This window comes from Emydura macquarii, unplaced genomic scaffold (assembly GCF_026122565.2).
Source record: "Emydura macquarii macquarii isolate MOO-44397 ecotype Brisbane River unplaced genomic scaffold, CSIRO-AGI_Emac_v2 contig_3257, whole genome shotgun sequence".
Taxonomy (NCBI): domain Eukaryota; kingdom Metazoa; phylum Chordata; order Testudines; family Chelidae; genus Emydura; species Emydura macquarii.
The window spans coordinates 23,017-35,854 of record NW_027133394.1 but is presented as its reverse complement, the minus strand read 5'-3'; the positions used below and the strand labels follow the sequence as shown (position 1 = coordinate 35,854).

Sequence of the window (12,838 nt, the reverse complement as noted above, 5' to 3'; positions counted from 1 at the left end):
CACTCCTGTGATTCCCTCTTAATTCTTGCTAGGAAAGTATCATGTTTGCAGCTAGCAGATACTTAACAAATCTGTCAATCACAGGTCACCATTTCAAAATCAATATTTACCCATGGAAGTATTGGAATTCCTGCAAATCTTCCTACTCTGTGTACAGTAAAACACTGCATTGTATGGAAACTGTGGGTAGATTCTGACTATTTAAACAGCAGCCATGGTACCTTGACTGCATAAAATACCCTACAAACAACAGTGGCTGGTATTCTTCTACTTTCATTCAAAGCCACCTCTAATATTCACCTCATCTACTAATGAATGAAATGGATCCTATCGCAACGCTATACAGAAGTTCAGGACAGAAAGTGAATGCCTTAGCCAAATAAGATAGGAGTCTGGAAAAACAGAAAACAATTACCTGAATTGGGAGAGAGACAGGGCAACTCTACATTCTAACAGACCTCACACTCATTTTTCCCCCTGTATTATTAAAACAAATTCAACCAACTAAAGTTGCTTTGACCAGTTCTGGATTTCACAGCTTGGAAACATATTGAGACGAGAAATGATTCTGACATTCAAATTAAATCACAAAAGACAGACAATTCTACAAGAGTATTTAGCTGTGGCATTTCATCATTATCCATTTCAAACACACTTTATAGCTGGAAACTTGCCGAAGCATCAGATTAGGGAGGTGCAGATTACATAATTTATTTCCAACAGCACAATCCAGTCCTCCCTTTAGAAGCAATTTTAACTTGCACATAAATTAGGGGATGTGTTTCTGAAATATAGTATGTAATGGTTTATTCATTTTACCTGGAGGGTGTACCTGGATGGGGACACCAGGAGTTTTAGGATTCATACAATAGTAAATAAATAACATTTGGGAAGAAAATTTAAGAGGCATGATGACAGGATATATGAAGGTGCGCGCACACATAAAAACAAAGCAAACTCTACTGTACATAAAGCAAAGTCTTTCTTTCAATTGGGTAGCTTCTCATCAGTTTACAACACCAATAGCAAATTGAAAGTTTGGGTCAATGGTACTATTCCTATGAACAGAATTAGTCACATACCTGTGTGTCTGCAGGAACGGTCCTACCATTGTGTGCCTATAATTATATCACATCAAAATATTGGGCATACAAACATACAACATATGCACAAGAAGGCTACAAAGTATTTTATTTGGTGCTGGTAACCACGGATTTCATCCTCAACCCAAGAACTAAGGGCAAAAAATTCTACTGTTAATTTACTGTTAAGTTTACAGAGAGGGAAAAGAATATGTTCCACTTGCAGAGAATAATATATAATAATAAATAGCCCACTCTGATACGGCACTTTCATCAGTAGATCTCAGAGCGCTTTACAAAGGAGATCAGCTTCATTATCCCTGTTTTACAGATGGGGAAACTGAGGCACAGCGAGGCGATGTGACTTGCCCAAGGTTGCCCAGCAGGTCAATAGCAGAGCTGGAATAGAACCCAGCTTTCCTGAATTTCATCATAGTGCTCTAACAGGTAATCCACACTTCCTCCCCTGAGAGTAGTGGGGTGCTTTGTTGCTGTCAATTACTACTTGACAATCAATACAAATGTAAGGTAGGATTTTTAAATTAACTTAAGGAATTCAGATTCCTAAGACGCCAATGTGTTTTTGAAAATGTTACCCACACAGCGACTACTGAATTTTAATGGTAGTAAGGCCCCTAAGGGCTTGTATAGGTGAAGAGCTAGCTCCTGTGTAAACCACAGCCTTAAACTGGATTATAAAGTATTGTTTTATTTCTGAATATTAGCTTCAATCATCATAAAGTTGAGCAAAAAAGCTTAGCATCGGAGCTTGGGTTTTTGTAAAAAATATTTCAGATGATAAAAAATGAAACAATACTGGGGAGTTAACTGAGATTATCCATCAAAACTTGAAAATAAAAAATAACCTCTTTCAAAGCACACAGGCACTCTCTCCTGGAGCAGGCGCGCACACACACGATTATATATTGTGTGTGTTAAATAAATTGTGAGTTTCTTCATGGTAAGTACACAAGACTAGAATGTTTAACCTCAGAGGCACAGTGAGATGCAATTGTAAAGCACTTGTAAGAATGGTCTGGATCATTGCAGAACCAAAAATAATTGATGGGCAGAAGTATTTTTAAGACAAACTGACAAACTTATTATGATTATTCCCCTCTATTCGGCATTGGTGAGGCCGCATTTAGAATATTTCTCTTTGCAGCTTAATACTCATGAAACACAGTTCTCAGGCAAAGATCAATAACTCTTTTCAATTAATATTCCCCTTATTTGGTTGCTATTCAGTGAAACACAGGTGGTTCTTCTGAAAGCATCACTGACTGAATTATTTTGTCAAGTCAATCTTTACAATGACATGCCAACCCTTTTAAAAAATCCAAACCACAGCAACACTAACCTTTTCTTGCACAAAATCCAAAATGTTCTTAAAGTCCAGGTCATCATAATAGTGCCTAATCCCCTCTTGGATATTGGAATGGAAAACTGCATTCATCTGGGGAAACAAAAAGAAGCAGCAACACAATACCAAAGTGAAAAAGATGCTTGGAAAAATACCAAGAACAGAAGATAAAATACAAGGCTGCAGAGATGACGCCTTTTTTACAAACCACCACTATCTTTCTAGATCACTGTCCAAAGATTAGCCCTTCTATATTCTTTAAACAGCATTGCCATTGCTTGTGATGTTGAGTCTCAGAATACTTGGTGATCTTTTTCAAAGCCCCAGCTACTGGAGTCAGATGATTGCATGAGAACTGCTGCTTTCATTTAAAAAACAAGAAAACCCCACCAACATTCCTAATCATTGTGATTATGAAAAAAAGCTTGAAAATGTGATTCCGAAAGACTGAAACAGTGGAAGGCAAATAAGAATCCAAAACTTGTTTAAAATCTCATGATTTCTGGGGGCCTGACTCTTCATTTTTGAACCTTTGGGGTTAACAATTTTGCATACAGCCTCTGCCTTTATTTGGTGCACACCATAGTTTTAAATATCTAAGCCCATGTCCACACTACAAAATTATGTCAATTTATAATATGTATGTCAGCATAGAGCCACTTAAGTTATTATATTGCTTGTATGTGCACACGCTTGGCTCCTTGTGTCAGCAGACAGACTCCTCACTAGGAACACCTGTATTGATTGTATTGTCAGTGCAGGGCATTGTGGAACAGCTCCTGAAAGCCAGTAACAGATGACGTAAGCACTGCAGGGTCTACTACTGCACTCGGGGAGGTGATGTTACTTAATGGGCATAGACACACTTACATTGGCGGGAACCAAATTTAAGTGAAGACGCTTGCACAGCTAGGTGGATGCAAGGCAGCTTACATTGACCTCACTGTCTAGCGTAGACAAGGCCTAAGGGCTTTGCCGTCTACAGACACAGCCATTTTGTGTTCAGGTCAGCAGACACTGTCAGATTTTGTGCTATACATCTCAGGAGGTGCAGCTGAGAATGCATGGCCAAAGGTACCCAGGAGCCAATTCATTCTGGGCAAACTCTTGGGGCCAGTACCTTTCCCAGCAGAATTCAGAGCAGCCCCAAACTTAAAACACCATTCAACAGCTGCTTATAGGCTACTCTGCAAACCAAGACACACCAGCCATTTCTCCTCCTGCCCCCAACATCCCCACTCCCACTTCCAGCCCATGCCTATGGCTGTGCAGGATAGCATGTTGGTCCTTATCCACCCCGGAGCTAGGGGCATGTCCCAGGAGAACACTCCAACTCCCTTCATGCCTTTGGATCACAGAGAGCATATTCTTGCTCTCTGGTTTTTTCCCCCCTTAAGCTTGACTTCCCAAATGGTCCAAACTTTACAGGGCAGTAAAACACTTCAATATTAATTTATTACTAGAATATGGTCAGGTTCTGTCTACTTAACCCCGAAGACAGGCCATAAAAATGTGCATTCCTTTAACTACTCTATTTTTTCTAAATCTTGTATAAAAATAGTTCTGTGTTATGAGGCAGTTACAGAGGACAGCTGGCTCTGGGAAGTCTGCAAGCAAGCCAGCTCTGAGCACGACAGCTACAAAACAAGCCTCAGAGCAGGTTGCCTCCTAAGAACTGATAAAATGACTCTGCAGAAGGAACTTTTTCATTCATGCAGGCTCTGAGGTAAAAGCCAGGCCCAGGGACAGATTTTTGGGATTTTGAGTTTCACGTTAGCTGAATTAACCTAGACCCCAAGAAGGGGTACTGAGTGGCTGAGCAAAGCTGCGCGGAGTCTGTAAAGGGGACTGGGAGAGGGGAAATAAAGAGCCGGCAGCCCAGAGGCATCCCGGCCACAAGAGGGAACGTAGGTGATGGGCAACTCATTTACAGAGGTCTGTTCTGCTGGTGCAGCAACAATGCCTATTGATTTCAATGGAAGCTACACCCATGTAGCAGATAGGGTTACCAATTTTGGTCGGACATATTCCTGGAGGGTTCATCATATGACAATCCTTAATTATACATTAATCTTTCATTCCTGGAGATTTCAGGACAACCCTAATAATAGAGAGCAGGATATGACCCTTGTGTTCAAAAGGCATTTATTTATCAACATGTACTATTTTTCTCTGTGAAGGTCATGAAACACATGACTCTGCCATGCAGAATGGGCCACACAAGCAGCAAGTTGACAAAGATCTCTAAGACAGAACCGATACAAAAGGCAGCAGCTGTTTCTAAGTAAACACAAATCCTTTATTTTCTATACAAGCACACTCTCTCTAGTAAATAAAAGCATGCTTTATCCACCTGTCCACCATTAGTGAGACGAGTGAAGATAACTGTCAAGGAAGCCAACAGCATCTTAGATTGTGTCTGTAGAGAAATCCCTCCCCAAAATGGGATTTATTTAGATTGACTAAAATACACTGGGATTTCAGCCCTTTGAAGACAAGGCTGGACAGCAGAAAGATCCATGAGATTTATCGTACTGCTGTTGGCTACAATTATGATTTGTTGTATTGGATCTGATTCTTTCCCCTGTTTTTGTTTTACTTTGTACCCATTTTAGTGTTAGTGAACTAATGCTATACTGCTACTAACACTGGAGAGCGAAGTATTCTCTCCATAGAGCCCTATGTACAGTTTATTTTCTCTCTACTGAACATTTTTCATCCTGTTAGTATCAGTCTGACTACATCACAGAGCTTGTATTGTAACATAATGACTAGATGCATAGAGAGGGGATATGGGTACAATATCACCAATAGCTTACAGAATTTTTTTACCTCAGGTCGTAGAGATCTGTGTTTAAGGGTTGCAGGACAAGGGTTCTAGCCCCATTTTTGACAGCAAGAGATACACATTGATTGCAGCGCATCGATTTGTTAGGGCATCCACAGCACTTCCCTTGCAGGCACATGCCCCACAAGAAATTCAGTTTATCATGGATGTTGCTTTTCTGACATAATTCACAGGGCAAACAGAAGACTATTTGCACCACAAACTCCACCTCATCTAGGAGGGATGGAGGGGGAGCATAGGATCCATTTATTTCTATGCCTTAATTTTTAAACCAGTCCTTTTACTAGGACTGGAACAGAGCTGTGCTAATGGCCAAGACAGCGGACCTTTCTCGCTAAGGGTTAGGTTACCACAAAAGCACTAGTGGGGGGGGGGGGGTCACCCGAGTGGAACTGCCTTTCTGCCTCAATGGTGCTGGGGACCCAATCCTGCGCTTCACTAAATCAACCATCAGGAGCAGGGTTTGTCAAGGGCAGCCTGCAGCCACCCCTCAACTTCATACTGCAGTGGGATGTAAACAGCAGGTAAATAACACTGCACAACTCACAGCAACTGCCTGCCTCCCAAGGCTGCCCAGACCCAAATGGATCAAGGACCTCACAGAAGAACGAGGCTGGGGAAGCCTGGATAGCAACCCCCAATGCAACGGGCAAACAGGAGGCTTCAGACTGCAGAATGAGAAACCGGACAGCCATCAGCAGCACTAAATTCACTAAAAAAAACAAAATGGCTGACCACCACAGAGGAGAGGGTAAGGAATGCCCAGAGTAAACCAGACCCATCTCGCAGCACTGAGTGTTCTAGAAGTTTCTTCAGCTAAAAGCAGGTACCAGGAGCAGCCGGCCAGTCTACCTGGCGATCGGCCCCTCTTTCTAAGGACATCCCAGCATTTCTCAACAGAGGGACTGGGATTTTTAGGTAGCGCATATTTAAGTGACCGTCCCACAGCTCATGAGCAAGTGAGGCTGACAAAATTGCTCCTGCTAGTCACAAGGGCAGAATCAGCTTTTAAGTCATTTTAAGGCAGTTTTCACCCACTGCGAATACAATTTCTTTCAGAGCGTTGCCTGTCTCTGAGTAAAACACTGGGGCACTCCCACTGCAGATTCAAAATAATAAACAAACAGCAGTTAAGGGAAACTAATCTGAGGGGACAGTCAGTCACTTTCAGAAAATTCCCTGCTCTTGAAAAATCACCTCAGGGAGAGCCCAGGAGACAGACACCTGAGCCAGGCTCTTGAAAGTGGTACCTGTAAAGGACAGGGGGCCATGAAAACTTAATACCTCAGAAAAATCACCCCAATGGAGCTAAGAGTCCTTCAGCCGGGTTGTTAGAGGGACTAGACCCCAAGAGAGGCAGCTTTGTGCAGCTAAAACTTGAGACCACAAACACACCCTCACAAAAAGGCTTCCCCCTCCCCAGTTCCTTCCCCCACTGCTGCCCAAACTTGAGCTAGGCTGGTCTCCTCAGAGCTCAGCCTTTGAGAGAAACGACTTCACTCAACACAGCTGGGCCATTCCTGCCACCTCACAATTCCTGAATGCAGGGCCGGCAGCTGTGGTCTCTTAGCAGCGCCTCTACTAACACTTTCTCTGCCAACTCCTACAGCCTGTCTCTACAGTCGATCAGGCTGAACTGCACCCTCAGCAGGCTGCCCAAAAAACAAGTTTAAGGAAAGGTCGCTTTAAATTTCATTCAACTGGTTGTGCAATGACATTATTATTTTGCATTCAAGAATGACTTTCTGGTTTGGAGAGTCAATTTTCAACCCCAGGTGGTCAAATTGCTTGGTGGAGTATCCTGATTACATGGAATATGGCAGGAGGGGAAAATTGTTCCCAGCTGAGGGTGACAAGAGTGGCATCAAGCCTTCTTATCTCTTCACTAGTAAAGAAAGGGTAGAAGTGTGGTTTTATGTATAAACTTCCATGCTCCATGAAGGGATCTTTACAAGACAGGGAGAAGAGCAGAAAAAATTCAAGGGAGTAAGGAAGTTACAAAGGGGTAAGAAGCCCCCTAAGAGCAATAATACTGCTTAATCTTTATGCTGTTACTTTCAGTAATTTAATTATGAGCTAAGCTGCATTAAGGGAGAGACAGAGGTAGCCAGTCAAGGACTCATCCTGCAATTCCAAGAGCATATATCAAGGATACTTTGATATGTCAGACACTTCAAATTAAGCTGTACTTTAATGTAAAATGCAGTTTACAGATTTTTGGAAAGCTTATTAGCTTGCTCAAAGCAAAACCTTTAATGCCAGAAAGGAGGCCCTATTCCCAGAGTATGTTTGTGATTTGACTTCTGACAACATACTTCTGGCCACAAACACTCAGAAATATTAATGAAGGGAAGGGACCTGAGGGGGGGAGGAGGTTGTTTTGCATAATTAATTTTGACATGAAAATTAAAGACGTTGGGCAAGCTGGGGAATAGGTAACAAGAATGCTGGAGTAATGTTGAAAAAGAAGAGGTGGCAGGAGATAGACAGGCACGTTACAGAACATGCAGCCTGCTGAAATGGAAAAATAAGCAGGCTATTTTGAAAGGGCTTTTAAGAAACTGCTCATGCAGAAGTTTATTAAAATGTTAATTCTAATTTTTCCACATCTAAAGATAGGCTGTTGGTCATCCAAAAAAAAAAAGCCCATCTTTAGCTTGAAGACAAACAAGAAAAAGCCCCAGGTTTGCCACAGTTCACAGGTCTAGCCCTATTGTTTGAATGAACAGCTTTCTTTGTGCTTTTATCATGCATCCAGCGCACCCCTGGATGTCTTCATGGGATGATCAACATGGTTTTTAGAACAGGTGCAAATGCATATGCTACATCTCTCTGCTGGCAGTATAAAGATGGAAGTCTTTGACACTTGTGTTCATCTGGAAAAAGGCAAAATACATCCTGAGAACACCTGTGGGGCACTACTCTCAGGCTGCCAAGTGCTGGAGCACTAGTCTTGGTGACATACTTACACGGCCCCATCACCGTTGTACCTCAAAAACATTTATGAATTTATCCTCGCCAATCCCCTCTGAGGGAGGGAAGGATTATCCCTATTTTTTTCCGATAAAGATACTGAGGCGGAGAGTGACTTGCTCAAGGTCTCACAGGGAAGAAATCACCCCTGCTTCCAAAGGTCTTGACTCTTATGGAGTAGCAGGCCATTCAGCATTAGAATGAAGCCCGGGGTATTAATGACGGCAGGCCATTACCGTCTGACAGGTGCTCACTGGTCAAAGTGAAAGGAATCAGTCTGTGGATGGTCTTATTCCATTTTCTAGTGGAGATGTCTCAATATCAGAGAACCCACCATAGTAACTGATATCCTTGTTAGCAGTCACAGCAGAGGACCAGTGTGTGAATGGCTTGAAGAAAACTGCCCTCCTTATTTCAGATACTCCTTTCAGAAGGTGGCTCAGGAGCAGGGGTGGAAGCGATGTATGGTCCACTGCAATCGCATGCAACTGCGCTACAGCACTTCTCCACAGGTATTCAGAAATTTTAAAGAACTCTTTAAAAATGTATTGCATCTATAATTAGGTAACTGTTTGTTTAGTGTGATGAAGTAATTTAAACCGAGACACATTCTGATGACGAGCGCCATCTGTGACCACCTCTATGTCTATGTTTCCAGAAGCTAAACACTCCAGAATATTTTATATTATAGGTACCATGGAGACATATTATTCCCCAGTTGAAAGAATGTTATATCCTAGACAATGGTACAATTCATTTACATCATCCTGAATGAAACCTAGACTTTAAGACAGTGGTTAAATGACCAAAGGCTAAATGATTCAGTTCTAGCTGCATAAACTCTCCACCTCAATTGGCACAAGGCAGCAAAAACAGGTACCTAATTTAAATCCTCTGCAACTCCATGAGCACATTTACATATCAACTGGCATAATTAAATGCCTGGTAGTTTAGTCCAAATGCAGATTCACGTTTGCTTTGTGCAGCGTGACAATTATAGGTCAGGAAAATGCATCGCTTGTTAAATCTCTGTTCTCTCTCACCAATTGTTTGATTTTTAATTAAATTTTGATATCGCTCATTAAATTAAATTAAGGGATGATTTAGATGCTAATGGTTTTTCTCAAGCCACAAGTTGAACAGAAGGGCTGCAATTCCATTTCAAAATGTTTGCAGCTTTTCTCCCTCTCTCTGGTGTTTGGCATGTGCTATTAATACGAGAAGAGGAAAAAGATGGGGAAATCTCAACGGGACAACAGCCAGAGCACCACCTCAGGCTAACGCAGTGGAGAAGGAACTGAGGGCAGTTCTATATAACAATGGCCCAGGATTGACTGGCACGAATGGACACTGCTGTGAGCAATCTCCAATCAAAGACGTAGAGGACGCAAGCACACCGAGAGGGGAGCACCGATAGGGACACAGTGCGAAGAAGAAATCAGAGTTAAGACGATGTGCTATAATTTACGGTTGTGCAGACTGGGTGTAAAATGACACCAAACAGAGCTCTCCGCTCTGCTATGCAAGTGGAAGCATTATACCCACTGTCCCTAGGTATACACGACAACATAAGATACAAGGCAATGCAGAGTCAGCTTCCACATCTCTAACTTCAGGAGTCTCAGCCTGCTTGTTTGGAATTTGATGGCCTAATGCAGAAACAATCTGTCTAAGGTACCAACCCAGGAGGAGGAACTGGAAGCCTGACACACACCAGATAGCTTCTGCAACTCCCGAAGTGCAACCCCTAGCCGTGTGAACTTCATCTGTTTCACTACAGGGGCTCATGCAAACCTTTTCTTTGGCTATGACTCGTATAGGATCGGACCTCCTGAGTATTGATTTGAGTTTAGGGTTTGAGGTCACTCATGAGATTATACACTCTTAAAATCCCTCTACCCCGCAAGCTTTTATAGTCACAAAGGAGCCATTAAATCATTTGTACAAACAGAATAGATTTTTATAAAGCCCCTAAATATGCATTTTAGAAATTGTTCAGCCATATGGGTATTGTGTGAGCCAGCAGAGACTATGGTTCTGTATTTAAAGCATTTAGCTGATCGTGATGTCAAGTTAATGCTGGAAGTAGCAGGGTTTCTTTGGTTTAATTCAGGGAGTGGCAGAAAAGAACACCTATTATAAGCATTTACAATCTGTCCATTACAGGGATATACAGGCATCACATGCAAAGTTTAAAGTGTCATTTAACAGAATTGAGGCAAAAAGCTCAGCGAGTTCCAAAGAGGACTTAGGGGGACCGGGAGGAATCAATCCTTTGCTGGAGGAACTGCAAAAGGGTTTAAGTGATTCACAAGACTTTGAGTGGGGCCTTGTGCACAGGGGTGAATTTCACCCTCCAGTGTATAAAACTAAGCGAGGGTAAAAGTGAAAAGGACCATTGATCCTCATGCTTCAGGGCAAACCTTGATCCTTAACCAAGGTCAGAAAGATCTCTCTGCCCCATTGTAACACAGAGCTGCATATTTAACTAGGTGCATCATGCGAGTTTCACAGGTCCACTGCAGCATGTGGTATTGACCACTGCGTGAGAAGAGACACTGGAGTTGATGCAGTCTGTCCCTGTCTCAATTCTTCTGGCTCTATAAAATCAAGTTCAGCAAAGAAAAATTCATCAATGGCCTTCATTTTCTTTGACATGGCAAAAGAGGAAGTCGGGAGTGAATTTAATTAATGTCTGGAGAAGTTTCCATACGCCTTTTAGCAATTTCAAGCCCCTGAACCAACCTTCCTGCTATTTTGAAAGCAGCCTCCTGGAGTGACATGCTCACTCAAAGTTCATGCCCACTTTCTGCTCTTGCTGGGCCCTCCATTATTTTGTCAGATTTAACTAGATTTCTATACAAAACAGTGGCAAAAGTCAGAGAGCTCAGTGGTCTGGACAAAGAGAAGACTGGAAACTATGTTTCCCCAATGCTTATTTAACACTCCCATTAGGCATGTGTAATTAGGATCCAATGTGAAATGCATTAACAGAAATCCCATTTTAACACCAGCAAGTTACAAAAGAAAACAGTACAGTATCTAAAGCAACAAGTTAAAACATGTTTATATATTTTATATTTATAGGACCATCTCCCATCCCACAGCACTTCTCTGTCTATACTGTAGTAAAAAACACAACTGCCACTGTAGCAGGACAGTAGTGCAAGGTGTCGTGCACTAGCTGGCAAAGCATTGTTGAACAAAACCCACTATCCTTATAGAAAGTTCCCTTGGATTTTTAGTTGGAGATTAAGTTTGCTCAATTCCCATCAAAATAAACGAGAGTTGGGCATTCAAACCACTAATGGTCTTTGAAAAAACTCATCGTTGAAGTTCAGGACTTGGTTTTCCCAAGGGAATAGACATCTTGGAAGACCAATTGGGATTTTCCAAAGGAACTGAAATGCATTAAGCACCTAACTCCTACTGACTTCTACTTTCCATTGATGTAATACCCCAAGACCAGTCACAGGCATTTTAACCTTAATGCCGTCGGTAAGGGACGGCTAGTGGAGGGTTTCCCCTTAAAAATTTTCCCATGCAGAACTTTAATCCCCAAGTTTGGTCAGAGAATCTTGGTTGTATCCAAGAGATATAAAAGTATTTTCATGCGTTGCTTGCAATATTTACCAAACCCTACTAACAATGTCATCATATAATGTAGAAGAAAATTTCTTTTAAGGTAACAACCAGGTGTTCAGCTCTGATGCTAACATCTGGTGTATCTCTAACCTAATTTGTGGGCAAAAGGAAAGTTAAAGGGCATCATATCTTCATGAATAATTCTGACAATTTTTCCTAATTCAGAGTGTATGAAAGAGAGACTATATAACTGAAAAACTAATAAAGGCATAAATAGTCAGTGAGAAATATTCAGCTTTCAGCCACGCAATGAATTTTATACTGAAACAGGTCTTAAATAGCATAACACTGAAAACTATGACTTGGGATAAACCGAATTCTCATTTGCTCAAGTCAACAATTAATTGAACAGGCAATTTTCCATTCTCTTTCAAACAGGACCAATGTGATTTGCACTCTCCAAGAAAGGAGTTTAAGAAGCTTACCTTGTTTTCGAAGATTATTTCAATGAATATCAACAGCAGCTCAGTGATGAAGATCACCAGAAGGATCCAGAAGAACTGCACAGAAAAAAGAAAGTAGGCCATTGGTATTGTTTTAGCCTAAAATGTATTCACTCTATTGCATTACAGTGGTCATAAAGCCATGAGCTAAAGGTGTTATTACTTACATCACATTCTAGTTTGAATAAATATTAAGGTGCTATAACAGTAATATATATACAGACATTTATCATGAAGGACCACAAAGCACATCACATACTAGGTATATATTAAGGATCGCTTCACCCATCACTGAAATGCAGCAGCTGCAACAAAACTTTTTAATAGTTTAGGAAAGGAAAAATCTCCTATCCAACTGGGAGTACAGAGAGAGTTTTAGGGAAGCAGAATATACGGACTCAGTTTGATTCTAGCTAGGGCTCTAACATTAACACTACTTTTCCAAAATCTGCCCTGGGGAGCCAGACAGCCACTAGCAGTCAAT

At 41.6% G+C, this 12,838-nt stretch overlaps 1 protein-coding gene across 1 annotated transcript in view; it reads right to left on the bottom strand.

Moving 5' to 3' along the window:
• The window catches only part of LOC137142846 (tetraspanin-15-like), a gene marked incomplete at its 5' end in the record, with an annotated part of 84,961 nt that extends 72,550 nt beyond the window's left edge, over positions 1 to 12,411 (bottom strand). Inside the window, 2 exons of the mRNA XM_067532310.1 lie at positions 2,443 to 2,538; positions 12,337 to 12,411. Of these exons, the coding sequence (XP_067388411.1) occupies positions 2,443 to 2,538; positions 12,337 to 12,411 (171 nt within the window). The remainder of the gene's footprint in view (positions 1 to 2,442; positions 2,539 to 12,336) is intronic.
• Between the last annotated feature and the right edge of the window lie 427 nt (positions 12,412 to 12,838).